A 21,719-nucleotide genomic window follows, 5' to 3' on the forward strand; every position below is an offset into this window, starting at 1 on the left:
ATTTCGGTCCGGAGGGGCCACCAGCTCACCCAGCACCCGGGGAGACAGGTCGACGGCAAGGCCCGGCTGCCCCTGAGGCGAGAAGCTCCGCAAGATGGCGAGCGCGGGCTCCGGCGCCCTCCCCAAGATGGCGGCGGGCGGTCCGGCGGCCGGAGCGCGGGGCCGGGGCCGCTCGGAGAGCCGCGGCCCGGCGCTCCCAAGGCGGCGGCAGCGGCGGCGGCGGCCTCCCGGGCGCTGTGCGAAGGGGTCTGTGGCGGCCAGGCGCCCGGCAACCGCCCCTGCTCAACCCGCGGGGGAAGCGCAGCCGGCAGCCCGCCGCCAGGAGCCGGGCGGCCCCCGGACGCCGAGCCCGGTAGGAGGGGACGGGGCCGGGCAGTTACAGTGGGGGGGGGGGGGGGGGTGCAACCGGGCATCGCCGTGAGGGAACTACCTGGAGAATTTAAGTAAATTCTTCGCCTTTCCTGCCTTCCCGCCACTTTGTTAGGGGCCTGCGTGCAGACACACGGTGCGGAGGCAGATTTGTGTGCCGCAGGGCCAGCTTTCGGATTCCTGGCTGTCGGAAGGCCGGCGGTAGGCTGCTGGCCCGTGCGGCAAGCGGCGGGACGGTTTGCTGGCCCGGCTGATAGTCCGTTCTGCTACATTAATTGCCATCTACAGCATCCCTAAGGAAATAGGAAAATGGTGATTGGCCACGTACGGTGCTAGTTTGTGCTTTCAGAGGTAGCTTTCCACTGATGATGGACTGTACGTTGTGGTTTAGTGTAAGCTATCTGCTCCACTTTCCTCCTTTTCATGTGCACATTCTACTAATTATTTGTCTTAGCGATGCAGCTTTGGATCACAGTGCCGCTCGCTCGATGGAGCCCTTCGGTTCCACATCCAGCCTTGAACTAAAGACATACGGTGATTTTATTTTTCTTTATTTCAAGTAAGCTTTAGGATCCTATTTTTTTTTCTAACAGTGTTCTTCACGCAAAGCAGCTGGCGGACAACCCTCAAAGAGGCTCAAATGTGAAAAAAACAGTCTAGTAAAATCAGATCTAGAAGGACTTACATGTGCAAGTGGAAACCTTGCTGCACTGGGGGAAGCGCCTAAAACATCTGATGGGGATCAACGTTCAGAAGATCCAGGAGACTCCAATATAATTCAACAGAAAAAGGGTGAAAGCATTCCGGAGACTGACCAAGAGAAACAGGAAAAGGAGCATAATGTTTCTCTCAGGCCGCGTGCAGTGAAATCAAGCAGTGCTCCATCAAAAATGGACAGTGATGAAAACCTGCACGATCACGTCTGCAGTGAAGAGGAAAGCAGCTGTGAGAGTGTACTGTCAGATGGGTCCAGCCTGGAGGATGCAGATGTCCCGAAGAAGCCGATACAGTTAGAGGGTAATGCTTTCTTGGATGAAGACAGCAACCAGCCAATGCCAGTGGACCGGTTCTTTGGAGATGTTGAGTTTATCCAGGTAAGATGATGACAGTCTGTTCACTCTACAGATTCAGTTCTGTTCCACTTCAGTCTTGCATCTTCAGACAAAAGAAGGCTAGCCTCGAAATTGTAGGCAAACTTGACCAGTATCGGTAGACATCTGGAGTCATATCCCTGTCCCCTAGATAGAATTATTTGTCTCAGAGATGCCTTGGCAATTAATTTCAGATGTGAAATCTTTCTTGTTTAGATTTTATTATTCCAATTCCATAAGATAGGTATTTTTACTCATAGATACAGTGTTATTCTGTCAAAATAGTTTTTCACTGGTCATTGGTTCTAAATTGTGATTATTGTGATTCTTTTGAATGGAAGCTGCTTTCTGGCCATCTCTGCTTTTCAATCAGGGGCCAGAGCTTGAAAGTTGAATCCCAGGTCTGCCTCTAACACTGCATAACTTTGGGCAAGCGATGCCTTCATGTTTTAGGTGTTTCATGAGGATTGGTATTTAGCAGGGGTCACGGCTGGTATTTAGTGGGAGTAGTGAAGCTTTGTTTGTGGAGCACTTCACCCTTTCTGAATCCTTCTCGAGCCTGCAGAAGGAATGCCAGCCCTTGCTTTGACCATGAGCTGTGACTGGTTCAGGCAAGCTCCCCTGAAAGCCTCTCAGCTTTAGCTATTGGCTTATGCCACTGCTTCCAAGTGAAGAGGTGTGTGTTGGTGCCTCATGTATCAGATGTGGAAGTATGTGAACTGTTGGAGAGGTAGGAGGTCTGCCATTTGCCGCAACAGACCTTCCTGAATGATTTTATCCTTTTCTTAAAGGATCTCCCAGCAGTTGCACTCCCAAGCACAACGATGAGCAGGCGAGAATTCAGGAAGCTACATTTCATTGCAAAGGAAGATGAGGAGGAGGAGGAAGAGGATGTTGTCTAACAACAAACTGTAAACAAATGAAACCTTTTTTCTTTTCTTTGCAACCACGTAATGATGGCTGGCTGTGCCACTAACATAAGGTGTCTGTGTTTGCCTTTTCTCAGAGACAGAACTGGTAGAGTTTGTTTTTCTGAAATTGGCAGATACAGAATTCTCCCACGGTTATCTGGGGCAAAGACTGACTGAATTTTCAGTGATTTGGAATTACTGTAATTTATCATTTTACCACTAATATTTAGGAAAAAACAGGGAAAATAGAAGTTCTTATTGCTTTTTTATAAATTTGAGCCGATATCTAGGGTGAACGTTTGGTCTCGCTCCTTTTTTAAAAATAGCCAAGAAAACCATGTTAGAACAAGGTCCTTTTTCAATTCTGCGATGTCTAACATTGTGGCATCCAGTTAGTAATGCAGCCAGTTGACTACCCAGTAGAAAGAGGCACACCGGCCCCTGCTGTGTAAGTTGTATTACATTGTTGACATGTAAACCAGAACCAATTAAACCTCTAAAATACAGTTCCGCTAGCAAAACTAAATGCATGGATATCAATGTGAGTTCAGTGGTGTTAATCTCTAGAAGTTAAGTACGTTTTTATTGCACATCAGTTCTCTGAACAACCACCACGTGAAGCTGACTGCTTCCCTCTTCCACCAGACCAGCCGTAAGCATTGCCTTTTCTAATAGTTGTGTAATGCAGCTCGTGCAGTATTTTCAGTTGACTTCCAAGGGTTACAAATAGGAATTTCATAAACAAATATGCTGGTGGTGATAAAGGAGGAATAAAATCTCTCAGTGGCGGACTTGGTAGACAAACCAGTACTGATTGCTAGGGATATCGGTCAGTCCACTGAATTTGTTATTTTGGCCTGCAGTTTTAGAAAACAGTGAGCAAGCTCAGATGATTTTAGGAACTGTTAACTCGCCCAACGTTTATGATAATACTCCTTTGAAAGTGTGATTATGCAATAAGCTTCCAGATCTTTATTGTTATAAATAGTTTCTTCTACATTTCTAAAAATATAGAGAAAATGTTATCAGCAGATGGTTTAAATAAATATTAATTTCTACAGCTATAGCCTGTTAAACATTCAAAAGTTGTAAGCCAAACAAATTGTATATGCATGACATGTTAATTTATTCACATTTCCACTCCAGCTGATGCATTGTTTCTGTCAACGATATTTCTTGGCTCCTTTTTACTCTAATTCTGTAACACAGAAAAATCTAATTTTTTAATAGCATATTCATGGGTTTTAGCACAACTCCATCTTGAAGTAGCTCTCCCAGCTTTCCTTAAATGCCATATTTGCTACCATCCCTTTATAGCAAATATGTCTTCACACGCAAACACTCACTTTGGTTTCAGCACTGTGTAAAATGGTGATTTTCAGTTTGTAGGAATTGTGCCATACAGATGACATTGTGTTTGTCATCAGAATCATAGCTGCGATACCTTCCCCAATCTCAAAACAGTGTAGTGTGCATTTCCATCTTAGTTACCAATGACGTATATTCAGTAAGGCAATCTGGAAGGATTGATTCAATACATTAGTATTAGAAATCCTGTACTTAAAATGCCCCCAGCTTACTTTTTGTGTTGAAAAGTTTGGGAGGGGGATTGAGTTTGTTGTTTAAAGTAAAACAATACTCTCTGTAGCAAAGCTCCTGCATTTCCAAGACCTAGTAAGTTATGGCTCACACAGCAATACTATCATCTTGTGTGGACTAGCTGGATTTGCCCAGGTAAGAAGAGGACCAGCGACATGGGGGACAACGGAGTTCTTCCCTAGAGATGAGTGATGATCTTTACACAGCAGTAAATAACTAGTGCTCCATTCATAAACATGTTTCCCTGCGCTCAGTCTTTCTAGTCTGTATTGGCCATGCTATACTATACCTGATTAATCACTCCTGCACATCTGCCTCTACATACACACACAGAAGAATGGTAGTAATTTTTTTATTTAAAAAAAATTCACGTCGTTTACACTGACAGCCCTTAAAAGTTCAGATGCTATCAGCCGGTATTTAGAAAAAAAAAAAAAATCAAGTAAAAATTTATCTATTTGTATTTTGTTATCTGAGGTAGGAAGTGTTTTACAAAAGCAGTATTCTCTTAAAGCGGCAGGTAAACATGATTATACAGTAAAATTGCTTGTTTTGCTCCAAGCAAACTCAAGCTAAAGAGGTAGAAACTGAAAGGAGAGGGAGATCAATGGGAAAGATGACAAAGAACAAAGGTGGTAAAAGCAAAGATATGCCATGGCCTTGATCTTCCTTCTAGGAGATGTACATCTAAAGCAACAGCAAATGGCATGGTCGTGGATGAATGCGGGTATTTTGGTACAGAAGAGCCAGCAGCTCTGTCACTGAATTGCCCTTTGGGTCTACGTTTGTCAGGGCAAGAAAGAGATTGTAGGGCGTAATCAGTGTCACCCTTTGGCCTCATTTTTATACTCTGACTCACAGTTTTATTTTATTGCGCTTAACACAGTGAGATCTAAGGAAGGCTTGTAGTAAGTGAGAAGGCGGGAGAGTAGAATTAGGCATGATATGAATGTATGTGTTGTGAGACTGCAGTTGAATTACTTAGCAAGTCTCTTTTGCCAGGGACTCCTAAATAAGTTTTTGTTTAAGAAACTAGAGCTATTTAAAAATGATAGCATGTGACATGATTTTGTAAAAATCAAGTCACTTCCAGAGATAGCACTATGAAATCTTGTGGTTTTGCTTCCTTTTCCTGTAAATTTTAGTTTTGTCACAGCTGAGATTGTGGTTGGTTTTCTTATGGCAAGCAATGTGTACAAGTTTTAAATTATCCACGGTAAACAGCAGCTGATAGAAGTATTCCCAGTTCACTTCTCTTCCATCTCGTGTTTTGACAGCTTCTGCCAGCTCTGGGACAACAGCACGTTTCTTCTCTATTCTTCAGTACACAAAAGAGAAAACAATATTGCCATCAAAAGTTTTTTCATAATAATCAAGTCTCCATCTTCCTTTTAGAGCCAGGCGGAATTTGAATTCTTTCACCATAACTAGGTTTATGATTTATTTTTTTTTCCTGAGGAAATTAGTTTAGCAAATCCTGTTTGCTTCACAAGTGTACAATGCCTGAAAATGGGTCTGAGGGGTTCTGCCAGAGGTTTTTATCCTGTGCCAGGGCTTTTTAGCCTTCACAAAGCATAACGTGGTAAGGAGGCGTATGTTTTCATACAAAGAAAATCTGAACAGAAGCAAAGCAGCTAATGAGACATGGCATTATAATCTGTCATCAGGATTTTATGTTATCAGAGACAGCTGCAGCATCCAAGCATCTAGTCACATCCAATGCACTAGTCACAGCAGAGGTAACTGCACAGTGGCGGGGGGGGGGGGGGGGCCGGTGTAAAGACTCAATGGCTCTACCTTTCCTGCCTAAGATGAAGGGCATGAAACAGGTAAGCTTGGATTAATACTTTGTACATACATGTGATCGAGATTCCAGGTACTGAAGAGGATTCTGCTTTCCCTGTTACCGTAGGGGTTGATAGAATGCTTACATGGGCAGTCATCTCTGTCGAAAGGTCCCTGTAAAACAAGACGGCTACAATGAAAGGCGTACTGCTCGCCACCCCAGCGCTGTCCTTCCACTTGCTATAATGAACCAAAGATAGGTCACACGCTATGACAACATCACCCCACCAAGCTTGATACTGCACTATGCAAGCATCCAAGTACCTGTTTCCTTCCTCTAATGTCATTGCAAGTCATGCCACTGCTTGTTGGAACCAAGGCTCTCTGCTTCAGAAAGGGCTGAACTTACCTGACAAGAGAACCATCCCTCCGTAGTGCACAGGCGGACTGCCTCCTCCTCTCTTCTGTCAAAGTAGCATCCGTTGTATTTCACAGATCTCAGTTTATCTGACATCAGGTCAATTATCCTTTTATATGCATCTCTTGCTGTAGGATGAACATTGGAAATAAAACTACTAACCTAGGGGCGGGGGAAAAACAAAACCCAGTCATTCCTTGGTCCGTGTAGCAGCCTGAGGCTCTTTTCTACAATGAGTATATTGCTCTGTAAAAGTGTTTTATATAAAAGTGGTCACAGAATTACTTTTACTAGCAGCTTGAAAGTAAGTTACTTCAACAGAAACTGTTACCTCTTTCATGTAGCTTCGTATTCTGCTTTCACAACTGTATCGCATGTAGCTTGATTTGTTCTTAAAACGAGACTCCAGACCTAAAGGGAGTTAGATCATGCTGTAACTTAGTACTTCTAGTGCTGTGCTTCTGCCTAGCTGGGTGTTTATCCCTTCTTTTCCCAAACTCAGCATGCACAGATTTTTTTTCTTTCCCATTTTTATTTTACTGGTTCAAGACTACCCTGCTCTTAGCACTCTAAAGGACCGTGCAGAGCATCTGCTGTGAGAGCAGTAGCTGATACTGTAGTTGTTAAATGTTTCTCATTAATGCGCACACACAGAACACTAAGAGGCTGTGAAAAGAAAACTGAGTTGTTGAGGAAGACCTGCAATAATGACTCGGGAACAGGAGAGGGAACTTGCAAAGAAAGTCTAAAGTTAGCTGGCTGATAGGTGCAAATTATCAATATACTATTAGCAAATCGTTAAAAGATTGTAAATGCAGACCTATGTTGAAGGGGAAGAGACGTATTCCAGAGCAATCCAGGGTGGAGCAATAGGGAACATGGGTTTTTTTTACCATTTTCTGACAGTAAATACGCGTCTCTCTTAGAGAAGCGCAAAAACGCACGCTGATGTTGGTGGTAACTAATCCCCGGACCGGGTACCAAATCGCACCAGCCAGAAGGAGTCCCGAATTTTTGAACTACTTTTCTTTCCGAACAGTAAGACTGACAGGAGTGACTCTCCTTCGTGAGCCCTGCTGCCCCTAAGCAGCTCCCTGCGGGCGACAGACGTACCTTCGAACCATTTCTTGTCGTCCTCCTTGTCCTCGGCCAGGCTGTTTTCGTTCAGGTTGTGGATCAGATCCGCCAGCAGCCTCTGCCTCCGAGGAGCCTGCTCGTCGGAGAGCAGCTTCCGCGCCGCCTCCACGACGGCGGCTCTCTGGTTGTAGAAGGCGGCCAGGAACCCCTCGATGTCGCTGGCACCTGCGGCTTGCGCGGGGGAGACGGCACCGGCTGAGGGGCCGCGGCCGGGCCCGGGCGCTGCCCCGCCGCCGCCGGTTGTCACACCCCCGCCCCGACCCCCGACCCCCGCCGGACTCACAGCCCCGCCAGGTCTCTCCGGGGCCCAGCAGCACCAGCTCCGTCTGCGGCGGCAAGGCGCGGAAATAGCTCTCGGTCACCTCCGTCCCGTCTTCGTAGAGGCAGAGGCGGCTGCCTGGCAAGGGAAGCTGCCCCCCGGGCGGGTGAGAGACGGGCTGACCCGCCACCCCGGCCCCGCGCCTCGGACACCGGCCCGCACCTGCAGCAACCGGCAACCCTTCCGCAACAACCCGCGCAGGCTCCCGGCCGCCACCCCGAACTTCTGCGGGCTGCCGCACCCGCGCAGGCGGAAAGCCCGCAGCGGTTCCGCCATGCTCCCGGCCGCTCTCCCGCCGCCGCTGCCGCCACCCAGGCGCGCATGCGCCGCCGCGGGGCGGATCGGGCGGGCGGGCCGGCGCGCGTGCGCGGCGGCGGGCGCGGCGTTGCCATGAGACCCGGCGATGGGGCCGCAGTCAGGCAAGTGGGGGCCGGGCCCGGGCCCGGCCGCTTCTCCCTCTCCGCTCTGCCTTTCTCCTCCGGCCCTGGCGAGCCTTCCCCCCGGGCCGCCGCCGTGCGCTAGGCCGCCGCTTAGGGCGGTTTTGTTCCCCGCCTTGAGCCGGCGCCGTGACCCCTGCGGGGCCTGCGGGTTGCCGCCTCGGCCTGCTGCCGCCTCGGCCTGCTGCCGCCTCCTGTGGTGAAGCGGCCGGGCGAGGGGGGAGGTGAAGGAGAGAGGGAGCCGAAATTAATGCCGCGATATCTCTACGACACGGGGTGGGGGGTAGCGGTGGTCCTTGGCCCTTGTGCCCGTGGTAACCTGCCTTCTGCTGCCATCCCTGTCAGCAGCCCAGGTGTGTGTGTAGCTGTGAAACAGTGCTAGCTAGCTAGCTTTTGGCTAAACTGACCCCATTCTTTATTCTTTGCTTTTTCCCTTTGGCTCAAGTGCACAGAGGATGGTACGGGGCGCTCCCGTGCGCGTTTTGGAACTCAGATGGTTTCAAGTTCCATCTCGGATTAGCAGATTTAATTGAGTTTATTAGCAATCTGCTATACGAGTTAGCTAAACCCTCATTTCACTAAGTACTAATAAAACACTCAGCATAAGAATATGGTGCAGTTTATGGTGCCAACATTAATTAAAGATAATCTAGATTTGTAGTCATCATCTACTGACTTGATGGACCACAGGATTTAATTCTTTGGCTGTAGTGTTTTAGTGTTCTTTTATTGTCCTTCCAGGGATTAGCTTAAGCTTGAAACATCATTGCTTTGACTAGCTCGCTTCTGCAGGATGCCACAGAAGATCGGTTTTATAGTTGTTAGTTCATCGGGACACGAAGATGGCTTCAGCGCAAAAGAGCTGATGGTTCACGCACCGACTGTGAATGGATGGCGATCACCCAGGTACTGGAAGCGGGTGGAATGTGCGGAGTCCTGAAGCACTGAGTTTAAAATGAGCGGGAGGTGTACCTTGCACGGTCAGAGTAGTTTACAGCATCCCAGACCAAACTGATTATAAAACCAGAAAACTTACTTTAACCCCGTGGAATCCTTATCCTGGGGAAAAAAAAGCACCTTGGTTACCACCTAAAGGCATCGCATTGCATTTAAATGAAGTCCTTTAAAAGGAAAAAAGGGAACCATTTTTGTTCTCGTCAGTCTTCTTAGAGTTTGCAGCTGCTTTGGCTTAGTGTTAAAAATCCGGTCTTCTCACCACATCTTCTAGATATGTATGGAGTACTTTAACATACGCATGCATGCAATAAGGTGAAGAGTGTTTCTACTCTACTCTTTGGTTTGTTTTTACAATATCTGTAATGCTGACTTCAACTATAATAACTTCGGAAAGTTTCATAATTAAATGTTACTTGAGTTGAAGTGAAGTCATCTTTAAAAAGGTGATTCAGAAATTGTGTATGTTTTCAGACTCTGTCAGTATCCACAGGAAATTGTTCTGCAGTTGGTGGAGAGGTGTCGAATACGAAAACTGCAGTTGCTTGCTCACCAGTACATGATTTCAAGCAAAATTGAGTTCTACATCAGTGAAAGCTTGCCTGAATACTTTGCTCCTTATCAGTCAGAGAGATTTCACAGACTAGGGTAAGTCAAAAAGCTCTAAATGGTTTTAGTACCTTAATCAGAAAGGCTTCAGGAGGAAAGAATATTCATTATGCTTTGCATGCAATATTAATACACTGTGCTGTAAGCAGTAAAGAGATTCCGTACTCACTTAGATCTGTAACAAAGCTGAAGATGTAGGTGTAACAGTCTTGTCAGATGACAGCACACATTGTTTCAGTTATGAGAGCGCTTTAAACCATATCAAAGTACTAACCTGAGGAGCAAAAATACAGCTGTGTATTTGTACATTTCCTCTGCTTACTTGTTATATTTTCCTTCTCAGTTATGTCCCTCTCTCGGACAATGAAAAGACTGATTTCAAAGCACGAGAGTTAAAATCTGTGTATATGGATGCAGTTGGCCAGTACCTGAAGCTGATTTTCCATAAGAATTATGTCAATAAATACAACTTATACGGTCAGGTAAGTTGAGTTAAGAGTCCATACTTGGTAAGCTAGATGGCATTTCAGTAGTACAGAATGGGCATAGAAATTCACTCCCTTGGTTTGTAGAAGCCAATAATGTTGTTTGAAAGCTCCTGGGTTTATTTTTTATTTCTTTTAAAATGGAAAATACAAATAAGAGATTTTAAGTGACTTGGAATCATGACCAAGTGCATGCAACTTATCCAGAACAAACGAGTCAAGTGCATGTTCCATTACTGCCTTCCATTCTGAGTTTTAGACTGCACAGCAGGCTCTGTGCTGAAGACCAAATACTTTCTCTGAGAACAGCTTTGCAGTTGCTACAAAGCCACTCTTAGTCTTTAGGATCTGATGTGGCATTAAGTGGAGGTGTTGTGTAGCCATCCCGATACAGAAAAAAGCAAATATCTGCCTGCAGTGACTCTTTTCACTTCCATTCCAGAGCAGTACAGGAAGGGAACAACTGATGACTGTACACTGTGGTCTGTAGATTTGGTAATAATTTTTTAATGAAGCATGAAGTACGTTTAGCACTTAGTACTTTTCTTTGCTTCCATACCACCCTGGAGACCACAGGTCCTACTTTTTTTTGTTCAAATTTTTTTGGTTCAGTTTTCATAAGATATGGAAATGCAATACCCTTATGCATTTACATTTTCTTTAAATCTATCCCAGGTTGCCCTAGTAGCTATAAACATTATTGGAGATCCAGCAGACTACAGCAATGACAGCAATAATACTGTAAGTGCAAAGCATCCCTGTCTTTTTAATGTTGCTACACATGCTCAGTTACAGGGTTCTTGGGGTAATGGAATGCATCTTTCTTCTGCTAGTTTCTTGCTGTAGCAGAGCTGCCATGTATTGATTTTTTTTTTGTTTTTGTTATCTTGAAGCAAGAAAGTTCTCAAAAATTGAGCCTAATATGTGGATACAAAAAATGAAACACAATCAATTGGAACATTTGCATTTTCAGCCTCTCCAAGATCTCTTGTTTCAATATGCCCCAAAACATAAGTATTATAAGTAGTGTAGCTTATGTTGATTGTGGCAAGTCACAATTTCTGTCCTGAACTCATACTTGATGTTGAATGTGCATTAAGATTTTTTCTTTTCCCCCCTTACAAAGCCTTCCAGAGAGAAGCTGATAGACCACTACTTAGGAATTAAATCAGATGACCCTGCCTTAGATGGAACTTACCTTGGGTAAGGATGTTTTTTTGCGTATACCCTGGCAAAACGTCTACTCAGTCTAAAGTAGTTCTCAGTCTCTATATTTTGTTAGTTCCCTGCTAGTGAAAAGAGATGACATATGCTCAGACTGGTTTATTTTGGATTAACTGAAAGGTTATTTTATCCATTTTATATCTTCAGGAAGCCTGACTCCATTTCACCTCTGGATGATTTGGCTTTTGACATGTACCAGGATCCAGAAGTTGCTCAGATAATACGTAGACTGGATGAGAAGAAGCGTGAAGCTGTCCATCATGAACGCTATGATTATGCCAAGAAACTCAAACAAGCTATCGCAGACTTGCAAAAGGTATTGTTGAAAGACTGTTTATCTCTTAAGCCGAACAGTGTTCCAGTGGTCCATCGGGGACCCTAGTGTTCATGTGGAATCATAATGATTTCCAGTATATTTTCAAAACAGTAATTTTAAAATCAGATAGCTTGATTTAGTAGCTTGGCTGGAAATACTGAAATGTATACATATATATGGTAATGTGATTCCAAGCTAGCCTGTTATACCACCTTCTAGGTAGGGGAACGACTTGGTCGGTATGAGGTAGAGAAGCGCTATGCTGTAGAGAAAGAGGATTATGATCTCGCTAAAAAGAAGAAACAGCAAATGGAGGGCTACCGCCTGAAGGTGTATCAGCAACTGGAGCTCCACGACCTTCTGGATGCAGAGCTGATGGTGGGTACTGTTATTCCTAATTCAGGAGGCTTTATCCTGTGGGTTGTAAATAGAAATGGCAGAGCAACCAAAATAAATTCAGGGAATAAGAGTTGTTACACAGGTACTTTATGACAATTATGTAAGGATTTTAAGTTTTCTATTTGTATTGTGGATTTCCCTAACCAAAGGCTTGCACGTGCCATTTTATGAACATGCTTAGTTCTCCATAGATAACATTACATTAAACTGTTAAGGTCTCAAGCAAATGACATTAGAATCCTGAATGTTTTGCATAATTGCAAGGCTACCCACTGCAGATTCATAAGGTACTTTCTCGTATTTTGAAGGGGTATAACAGTCTTATGCTGGCATCATGGCTAACCATAGAGAATTAATGTGATAAAATATAGTTTTATATTGTTCTCAGAATGGGAAGCTTTAAAATCTCTCCACACACGCATCTGCACAAAATTATTTTCCGATTGTTTCATAAAGCTGTATCCAGTGGCAATGATTACATGTCTGTGAGTGACGTCTGATATTTACTTGAAAGCAGCAGAACCTTGTTGACTGTCAGAGTTGTAGCTGTGCTAACTGATTTTAGTACATTGTTAGCCTTGCTTTACAAAATCTCTTTCCTTTTCTCAGATTCGAAAACCACCTGAATTGCCTTTGGAGTCTATGATTTATACTGACAATCCTCAGCGCACAAAAGCTACAAATTCATCTCCTTGTGAACACATAGAACCGCAAAAAGGAGAGCCATGGAGAGCAGAGCTTTTGCTGGAAGAGAAGTCAGCAGATCCCTCTTCTGCTGAGCCTGTTGCTCCCCATCAGTCCCCTCCTCCTCCTCAGACTCATCCTGCAACCGCCAGGGAAGTGTTTCCCAAAGAAAATGTGAGCAGCGTACCTCTGTTACTGCAGAAACCTGTCAGAGCAAATGATCTTGTATTCAACCTTCCAAAACAACAAGGTCTTTTGTGGTTATTCTCGTGGCTTATATAGTATCTGAAATTGACTGTGTTGCTGAGCAGTGCCCATCTAATAATTGGCATTGGTCTTTCTCTTTCCTGAATTTCTTTGGAAGCCTTTACAAATGTTCATTGAGTCTGGGGCAAAAGGGGATTATACCTGATTTCCAAATAGATGAATGGAAGCAAATAGACATTAAATGACTAATCAAGGGTCATACAGCCAATATAGCAGTAGCTGAATTCTGCTTGCTCCTTTAATGGCTTAATAAATCTCCTTCTCAGAGATCACGTTGGATGAATCTACAGCAGCAAGGGAATTTGTTGGAATGTGGTTGTAGGGTAAGAGTCTTGGTGTCATGTCTAAAGAGAGGAAGAAAATCATAGTATCTAGTTAACCTGATCTTTAGGTTTTGCTGCTTCAGCTTTTGGCAAAGCTAAGGAAGACTTGCATTGACTCTAGTAGCAGTAGTATTCGCTCTTAACAGGATGTTGACTTAAAATAATTTAACAAATAAGGCTTTATGACTTGCTGGCTTGCTGTCAACAGGTGATTTCTTCTGTAGATGCGTGCACTTCCACAAAAGGCATTTTGTGTGTGTTTTATTGTATTCTATAAACAAGAAGTAAGTTTTATTCACAGGCACTGATTCCATTTTTTCATGATGTTATTATGGGAACTTCAACATCTGTACTTAAATGTAAAGCAATACTGCTTTGACGGGGGAAAAAAATGCATTGAGGTGAATCCAAGTAGTGATGAAACAACTCCATATCTAAGTCATTTCTAGAATAGCCAATTTTGTCTTCTCTGTTAGGTTGAATTTTTACCTTATGATGAGAGACCTCTTCCAGCTATCTGCAAACAGCCTGATGAAGCAATTGCGTACCTTGAGCCGGAGATGGCTGAAGGGGCTATTGATGATACTGCAAGAAGTGGCATTACTGGGGAACCAGAACCATTAACTGAGAAGGCACTGAGGGAGGCCAGCCCTGCTATTGAAGTTTTTGGAGAAGCTTTGGTAAAAAACAACAAAATAAACGCATAGATTATTGTGGTCTGTGTTGAGTTGATTTTATATGCGCTCTGTCAACAAAGATCTACTGATACGGTTTTTACATGTTCAGAGCTGTTACTTGAAAATCTGAGATTAGAATTTGACCTTGGATATATGGGTGCCTGTTTTCAACACTTATATGATGCTGTAGCTTTTATGATTGATTACTTGATGAGCTATTAAGCAGATAGTATCTGGTAGACTGCTTTAGGGTACAGACCCTACCAGAATACCCATAACTTGCCACTGTCGTTTGCAGGGAGAGAAATCGTTGCTGTGCGTGAAATGGTTCCTTGAGCCTGACCTGTTAATCCATTTTATTCATCGTTTTTCAAAAGTATGTGCTTTTAATAAAAGCCAAATTCCTGTAGGAAACACCTGGGGATTTCATGCTGAAGTTCATATGTTCTTTTGAGGCTGTTTCTATATATAAATATTGAAAGATCAGTATTGACCTTTTAAGAGATAAACTTGTTCTGTGTTCAGGTTTCAGGAGCATATTCCAAAACTTGGTCGTATCGAGAAGACGCATTACTGGCTGTGTATAAGAAGCTGATGGAAATGTCAGTAAAGACTCCAAAGGATGATTTAAAGAACATGCTGAGGGCTGCCATTTTTCTTGTAAGGAGAGCCATCAAAGACATAGTGTCTTCAGTAAGTTGTGATGTGTTTGATAAGAAATGTTCCAGTGAAGAACTGACAGCACAAATTGTAGAACCGTGTGGTTAAGGCACTTCAAATAATTTAAATAGTTTGTAAAACTACTGTTGAGTAAGTTCAAAAAAAAAAAAAAAAACCAAAACAAAAACAACTGAAATGTCAGCTTTTAGTTAGGATCAAGGACTGAGCAAAGTCTGGCATTCAGCAGCATGGAAAATACTGTCCTGGGCTGAGTAATGAGCTTGCGAAACAACTGCTGATGCAGTAAATGTGTACTGTGGTTGAGCCTTTTTTTGGTGTGTGTGTGTGTAAAGTTGAAATACAGCAATGAAGTAACTTTTAGTTTCCAACTTGAGAGACTACAGGAGACTTAGGCTTCAAATAAGCCTTAAACAAGAAGAAAAGAAAAAAATCAAGAGCTCTGTTACTCTTTATAAAACAAATTCTGAAGCCTTTCACCTAAACCCGAGTGACAAGTTTTCTGGAAGAGAGGTATCTGAATGAAGTAGCTTCCGTTAAGAGTGTTACCGTAATTCTAGATTCCTGTTGCTGCTGTTCTTCAGAACTACAGAAAAGATTTTACCACATTGTCTGAAAACAGGGATCTGTGTGGTATTTTTGTTTAGTGTTTACTTTTTCTTTTTAACTTAGGTTTTTCAAGCTTCCCTGAAACTCTTAAAAATGATCATTACCCAATATATACCAAAACATCAACTAGGAAAACTAGAAACTTCTCATTGTGTAGAAAAAACGCTTCCAAGTTTGCTTTCTAGAACAGGAGACTCTTCATCCCGTCTTCGCCTTGTGGCTTCTAACTTCATTCAGGTAGGTGTTTTTCTTCAAATTACCGTTTGACTGCATTAAGAATGTCACAGAACTTACAATTTACTTGACTTCAAGACCAGAGTTTGGTGCTGTAAAGGATTATGCCTTACATGGAAGGCAAAGTGGTAGCACCAACTTAGTATCTTTGCGGTGTTTTTTCTAGCCATGTATTGTCACCTTTGTTGTGGGGGACAGTGTGGGGAGATACCTGCTGCTGCAGATGCAAGAAGGGTACGACTCTTGCATTCTTCTTAGTTGCAAGTGATCTACAGAGATGAGAGCAAGAAAGTACAACATACTGCTCAGACTGTGTTGCAGTTTGATTGCATTTTTGACAGTCAACTTTTGAAAGTCAACTTAGCATAAAAAAGATGCCCATTTTAAAAGACACAGTCCATTCCTTGCTCAACTGCTGACAAAGAGCAGCTGTGAATAGCTGCTAGAGGATTACAGGCTCTGTTTTCCAGTAGAATTTAGAAGAAAGAACAGTAGTTCTGTGTGAAAATGTGTTAATTCAGTCCTGGGAGTGGAGTGGAGTGAGTCACTGGCTCTGGGTTATTTATCCTTGCTTGCATCCACACATGGAGGGAAAAGACTTCTCTTTTGCTGTAGACGTAACTAAAATTTTAACAGGATTAATTGTGTAAAGTGCTCTGGTGTGTCACTGGAACCCCAAAGGTGACAGGTTACTTTATTACTACTGCTTGGCTTGTTTAGAATAGATTTTGTAATTGAATGAGAACGGAAATGAGAACATGGTTACAGGTATATTTTTGTAGACAGGACATGGCCTGGAGAGAAGGAAAATGTGTTTGTTTTGTATCACTGCTAATAGATGATACCCTGACTGAATAAGCAGTTCTCTAGGGAAGGTGCCACATATCTCTAGAAATAAGTACGTCCAAAACAGACCAGCCAACCTGGTGACAACTGCATCTGGTCCTCAGGAAGAGGGACTGCAGGACACCATCATCTGGTTGAGTGTCTGTCAGCTGACAGGAACTGGGAGGGAGGGGTGCTTTCGGTTATTAAACATTCTGCTACCTGCAAAGAAATAAAACATTGAGCTTTGAATAACAGCAGAATTTAGCCCTTTGCGAAATAAAATGAGAAATTATGAGATGGCATATGTTTTCTGAAGCAGTCTTGAAATCCATCTTGATGCAATGTCAAGACTTTGCATCCTTTGTGACACTTCTCATCTACCTTCTCCTCAGATAGTTCAGTGTAAGATGGAGTTCTTGAAATTCTTCTTACAGCCCAGTTCTATAACTCTTGCTCATCTGAGCATGACTAAGATTTTATCAAGTTCTCAGTAGCTTTCTCTCTGATGCCAAAAGCAAGACCAAACATCTGTGTAATCCTCTTTTTAAAACCTTTGCAAGTAACTTCTGGCTGCTAAAGTAAGAAATAAGCAGCTGCTTCTTATGGAAGGCTTATTTTGTTTTACTTAACTTGTTATAAGTAACTTAGAATAACTCTACTTTGCAAAGACAGTTAATTTTCCTCATTTAGCATTCCTCCATGCACACTGACTCTGTATGTTTATAGGAAATGGCACTGTGTAGTGAAGTTAAACCTCTTCAGATTGTTCCAGTTCATTTGGTTCAACCATTAAAACCAAACTCCCCAACACATCTGGCGATGAGTCAAGTGGAATTAGTGGAGTGCCTCTTGAAAGACATGGGAACTGAAAACTCTGGGTTTACCATCAGCAATGTCATGAAGGTAGGAGTCTGAGTTTACAGCACATGAAGTGTTTTCTGTTGCTGTTTTATTGGGGCTTATCTGTCTGCTTTGGAGTGCTTGGTGAATTACTGAAGAAAATTTGAGCCTCTTGGAGGTGACAACACACAGCCATGTGAGGAGGCAAGATGCCAATATGGGGAAAAAAGAATCGCTGGGTCAAAAAGTGTTTGGAAAAACCTGTCTGTATGAAGATTTCTCCCACTGCAGTGAAATAATTATCTTAGACTAATAAGTCCTTAAAAAGAATGTGGGAAAAGAGAGACTTTTTTTTTTTTTTCCTCTTTTTTTTCTTTTCAGTTTGCAACGGGAGCTTTGGAACACAGAGTTTATGAAGTTCGTGATGTAGCGTTGCGGATTATCTTTGATATGTACAGGCAGCACAAGGCTGCTATACTGGAATATCTTCCTCCAGATGATGCAAGCATTCGCAAGACTGTTCTCTATAAAACACTCTTTGATGGATTTACTAAAATAGATGGTAAACTTTCTGAAGCTGAAATTAGGGTATGTAATAAGATTGCAGAACACGTGTAGCTACTTTAAACATTTCATTCAACTGAGCAATATACTGATTTCATAGTTATATTAGACATTGAATGACATGCATAGCAGAGTATCTTAAGGTGTGTTGTTAACATTATTTAGTGTAACAAGCTGGTGTTCCGTTTATTGCATATACTTATTCTTATGAATAAAGCCTACAAAGAATACAGAGATGGTACTTCTGAAATAATACACAATCATTTTGAAAAATACACGTATCCTATTTTATGCTGGCTAGCCTTGGAAACAGTAAGCACAGGGGAAATGCTATGTGTTTCTTTCAGGCTAGTACAGAGGACTTTGGGGCAAGGGAGGTGTTCCTGTAACACACCAATCATTTAACCAAGCAGGTTGTTTCTTGTACTGCATTGACCATTTGTTCTATGCTGATGTGTTTTCCAATCTTTCCTATATGACAGATGGTTCAAAAACTTGTAATTGAAAGAGTATTTCTTGACAGGCACAGAGAAAGGCAGCAACAGAAGAAGCAGAGAAACAGAAGAAGGAAGAAATAAAAGTTCTGCAAGGTCAGCTGGCAGCTCTAAAGGAGATAGAAGCAGAAGTTCAAGCTGGAAAGGTTAGGGTGGTTTGGTTTTGATTTTTTTTTTTTTTTAATCCTTTTCTCCTCAGGTATCGCAGGCTTAGATAATTAACATTACTGTTGTCTCATTATAAACAAACAGAAAAAAAAAGAGGCTCCATGATGTACTCCTCTTCAGCAGAGACTTAAAAACTGCGTGTTGTTTTTCCTAACATAGTATAAAATTTGGATTCTTTTTTATAACAGCTTTGTCTATCGTATGGTAAATTCAAGAGTCTTTCTACAAGTCTGAGTGTTTCTGTACCAGCTAGAGTATAGGAATTGTACCGAGTGCGTCAAGGCCCTCCAGAAGCATGCTGTACTGCACATCCATTAAGTTTTATATCTGAACCTTAGAAGGGTAGTCAGCTACCCCAATGCCAGGAAGTAGGACTGTTTTGCCCCCCTCAGAAGATTGCTGCCTTAATACCCGAGAGATCTGCTGTGGGACCAGAAGCACAAACATTGTAATGCACTGGCTCTGCTTCTAAGCTTTTAATTCCAGAGAAAAAACAGAATATAATCTGTTCTTTTTCTCCCTGGCAAGCATCACAGTCATTAAGCAAATTTCTGACTTAAATTTCTTTATTCAATAGGAGAAAGAATCTGATTTTCAGAAGCCAAAGAATCAAGGTAGGTAGTTTCAAATAGTGTTAAGAAATGTAGAGATATTTCAGGATGTCTTTGAAATTCTGTGGATGCTTAATAGATTATTGAATTATCTCAGTTAAAAGCATGCCAGAGTGCTTCAGATTGGCTGAGTCTCAACCTGCCATAGAGGTAACCATTAAGTTCACGAAAGAAAATTTACCATCAGCTAACCAGTTAATTTCTAATAAGAAATTAGTATGGCTTGGCTTGAAGCCACTTTAGGTTTCTCCTCAACCTGAAGCAGAACAGCTACTACATGTAAAAATAATCACTGAAATATTTTACTGTTGTGGACCCCTAAAGAAATAGTTTCCCAGCTGCCTACAGGTATGTTGTCTTCCAGTGCTTGTTTACCAATATGGCAATGTTATGATTCTATTAGATTATTTTTTTTTTTCCCTGTTAAGATCCAGAGAAGCAGTATTTCTAGGCATGCACAAAAACTAATGAAAATGTGATCTTGGTTTTAATAGTTCTCTTTTTACAGGTTACCAGGTAAATGAAAGCCCACAGCCTGCAGCAGCAGAGATTCCAGATGATCATGCCTCTGTTGCAAATTACTTGGATAAGTAAGTTAGATGAGCAGCTTCTAATCACCTTAAGCACTTAGTATATAACCTGCAAGCTAATAATGTTAATAACATTTTCCCAGTAGATCAAAGCTAATACTTTCAGCGTTGAAACAATGAAAAAGTAAATCTCTTCTAACAGACTTGGAGTTATCGCTAGGCAATCCTAGATGTTGATTTCTTAAGTTCTTGGATAGCATGACCTTGAACTTGTTTTCTGAGTAGTCGTTTGTGGGATAAGAAATTGCCACAGTTTAATGTTCAACTGCCAGTATAAAATAAGGCAAAGGTATATTGTAGTTTTCATGTGAATTGTAGCATAAGGGCATAGAGAAAGCATTTGAAAATTCTGGAGCCATGAAAGCCAGTTTCAGTGAGCTGTTCTCAGTGCTTTTGTAAAATTATGTCTTTCTATAGGAACAAATGCTTTATAGTTGTGTTCACCATAAATTATATAATAGTATCTGTTCACGTCCTACCCTAAGGCCAGCATTATATGGGGAAAATGAGGTATACTGAGATGTTAGCTATTTTTCAGAATAGTTTCTAACAGAAGAAACAGGGTTCATCCATTTCAGTCTGTGATGTTACCGATATTTGTGTTTTTTTCCTAGCTTATGTATTTTTTGTGGTGAAAGGGACGAATCCTTCACAGAGGAAGGATTGGATCTCCATTACTGGAAACACTGCCCTATGTTAACCAGATGTGAGCACTGCAAACAGGTTAGGCATAAACTTTCTAGAGCTACTACAAGACATTAACTATTGCTATTCTGGTTTTAACGTGCTATAAGATACTTAGCACTAAGGTAGATGAATTCTGAACACAGCTGTGTGACCTTGGGTAGTGCTTTTCAAAAAGAGCAGCATTATAAATTGTGTTAATAACTGGACTAAAATTTCATTTTCCCTTTGTCATTTTGGAAAGTGAGATTTAACTTCCAAAAATCGCAGTTTTTTAAATAGTATCCTTATTTACTCAGTGCAGTACAAATCTACAAATCTTTTTGGGTGCCTCTTGCTCTGTTGCAGGTGGTGGAAATAGCAAGCCTGACAGAGCACTTGTTGACTGATTGTGATAAAAAGGACAGCTTTGGGAAATGTCAACGATGCAGTGAGGCCCTTCCAAAAGATGAGTTGCCCAAACATATTAAGAGCAAGACTTGCAATTGTGAGTAGTTTCAAACAGGAAGGTTGAACTTCAAAGGTCAAGTCAGTCAGACTTTCAAATACTGCAAATCTTTGGCAAGTCAGACCACTTCTGTTTAGGTACCGCACGATGGATTTAGAAATCTAAGTAAATAGAATAAATGCCTGAGTTTCCCAGTGCTTGAAATGCTTCGCTTCTATGAAGGTATGGGGGGAGGATGAGTGAGGAGAACAGAAGGCCTCTACCACATCCTTGCGGATTAAGCCCTATCACTCCTTTTGATCTTGTTTCAATGTAGATGATTAAACATGGGACTTCTTTGACAGCAGTCAATGATAATAGGGTAGGAGCTGGTTTAGCCATAGGGTAGTTTTATGCTCTTTGTTGTGCACCTTCTCCTTTTGTATTTGAAATTAGCCTGTCTTTGCCATTCTTACATTATTTTTTTAATCGTTTCAGCTGCCAAACCAGAAAATGTGGCAAACCATTGCCCATTGTGCCATCACAACTTTTCCCCAGGAGAGGAGGTAAGACTGCCTTCCAGACTGATCTGCTGTTGTTATGTCAGTGGGACTGAATTCCTGTCCTCTTCTAACAGTGGCTTATACCCACCAACTTAAGAACTTGCCTGGATTATTGCTGGGGTCTATAATGGCTACCTCACGCTCTGGGGACCATCGTTGAACCTGGGTCTTTTGCCCTTAGAGGTGTATATGGGAACCACAGGGCTACAGGCTATTCAGTGTCGGTCTTTCTCCTCCTGCAGAGGCAGCTATACACCTTACAGCTTTCCAAATTCCCAACTACTACAAGATTCTGTGAGTTCACTTGTCAGCCCTGGTGTTTGGAGTGACATTATGCAGCTTAAAATACTGCAACAGGACTGAGCACATCCAACAGGGCATCCAGGATTAAGACTATGTTGATTTTGGTATAAGAAAAAATTGAC

General features: G+C 42.3%; 3 protein-coding genes across 11 annotated transcripts in view; 2 read left to right on the top strand and 1 right to left on the bottom strand.

Moving 5' to 3' along the window:
- On the top strand, positions 1-3,431 carry C6H1orf174 (chromosome 6 C1orf174 homolog). Its single transcript, XM_030018319.2, has 3 exons — positions 1-352; positions 963-1,463; positions 2,252-3,431. The coding sequence occupies exons 1-3, from the start codon at positions 95-97 to the stop codon at positions 2,360-2,362; spliced, it is 870 nt and encodes a 289-aa protein (XP_029874179.1). The 5' UTR covers positions 1-94; the 3' UTR covers positions 2,363-3,431.
- Positions 2,281-21,719, top strand: part of CEP104 (centrosomal protein 104) — a 26,221-nt gene continuing 6,782 nt past the window's right edge. For 6 of the 8 annotated variants that reach the window (XR_005932665.1, XR_005932668.1, XR_005932669.1 and 3 more), the window contains exons 1-20: positions 8,292-8,419; positions 8,808-8,972; positions 9,495-9,668; positions 9,973-10,111; positions 10,790-10,855; positions 11,241-11,317; positions 11,486-11,654; positions 11,874-12,032; positions 12,663-12,911; positions 13,804-14,007; positions 14,530-14,697; positions 15,355-15,528; positions 17,080-17,256; positions 17,575-17,781; positions 18,281-18,397; positions 18,997-19,033; positions 19,539-19,620; positions 20,235-20,343; positions 20,653-20,791; positions 21,230-21,297. Coding sequence is in view for 2 of the 8 variants with exons in the window: in XM_030018306.2 (XP_029874166.1) it covers positions 8,860-8,972; positions 9,495-9,668; positions 9,973-10,111; positions 10,790-10,855; positions 11,241-11,317; positions 11,486-11,654; positions 11,874-12,032; positions 12,663-12,911; positions 13,804-14,007; positions 14,530-14,697; positions 15,355-15,528; positions 17,080-17,256; positions 17,575-17,781; positions 18,281-18,397; positions 18,997-19,033; positions 19,539-19,620; positions 20,235-20,343; positions 20,653-20,791; positions 21,230-21,297 (2,628 nt within the window). In the remaining 6 variants the exon portion in view is untranslated. Of the gene's footprint in view, positions 2,372-7,962; positions 8,049-8,291; positions 8,420-8,807; positions 8,973-9,494; positions 9,669-9,972; positions 10,112-10,789; positions 10,856-11,240; positions 11,318-11,485; positions 11,655-11,873; positions 12,033-12,662; positions 12,912-13,803; positions 14,008-14,529; positions 14,698-15,354; positions 15,529-17,079; positions 17,257-17,574; positions 17,782-18,280; positions 18,398-18,996; positions 19,034-19,538; positions 19,621-20,234; positions 20,344-20,652; positions 20,792-21,229; positions 21,298-21,719 lie in introns of those variants that run through there. The other 2 variants (XR_005932667.1, XR_005932666.1) reach the window with 2 other exon arrangements.
- Positions 3,479-7,952, bottom strand: DFFB (DNA fragmentation factor subunit beta). Of its 2 annotated transcripts, none has more exons than XM_030018317.2 (7): positions 7,792-7,952; positions 7,594-7,720; positions 7,287-7,475; positions 6,505-6,584; positions 6,165-6,335; positions 5,829-5,929; positions 3,479-5,288 (listed from the first exon to the last, which is right to left on the bottom strand). In XM_030018317.2, the coding sequence occupies exons 1-7, from the start codon at positions 7,903-7,905 to the stop codon at positions 5,072-5,074; spliced, it is 999 nt and encodes a 332-aa protein (XP_029874177.1). In that variant the 5' UTR covers positions 7,906-7,952; the 3' UTR covers positions 3,479-5,071. The 2 variants fall into 2 exon arrangements, with proteins under 2 accessions (XP_029874177.1, XP_029874176.1); XM_030018316.2 differs by having other exon boundaries at positions 7,287-7,481.

Source organism: Aquila chrysaetos, chromosome 6 (genome assembly GCF_900496995.4).
Source record: "Aquila chrysaetos chrysaetos chromosome 6, bAquChr1.4, whole genome shotgun sequence".
Taxonomy (NCBI): domain Eukaryota; kingdom Metazoa; phylum Chordata; class Aves; order Accipitriformes; family Accipitridae; genus Aquila; species Aquila chrysaetos.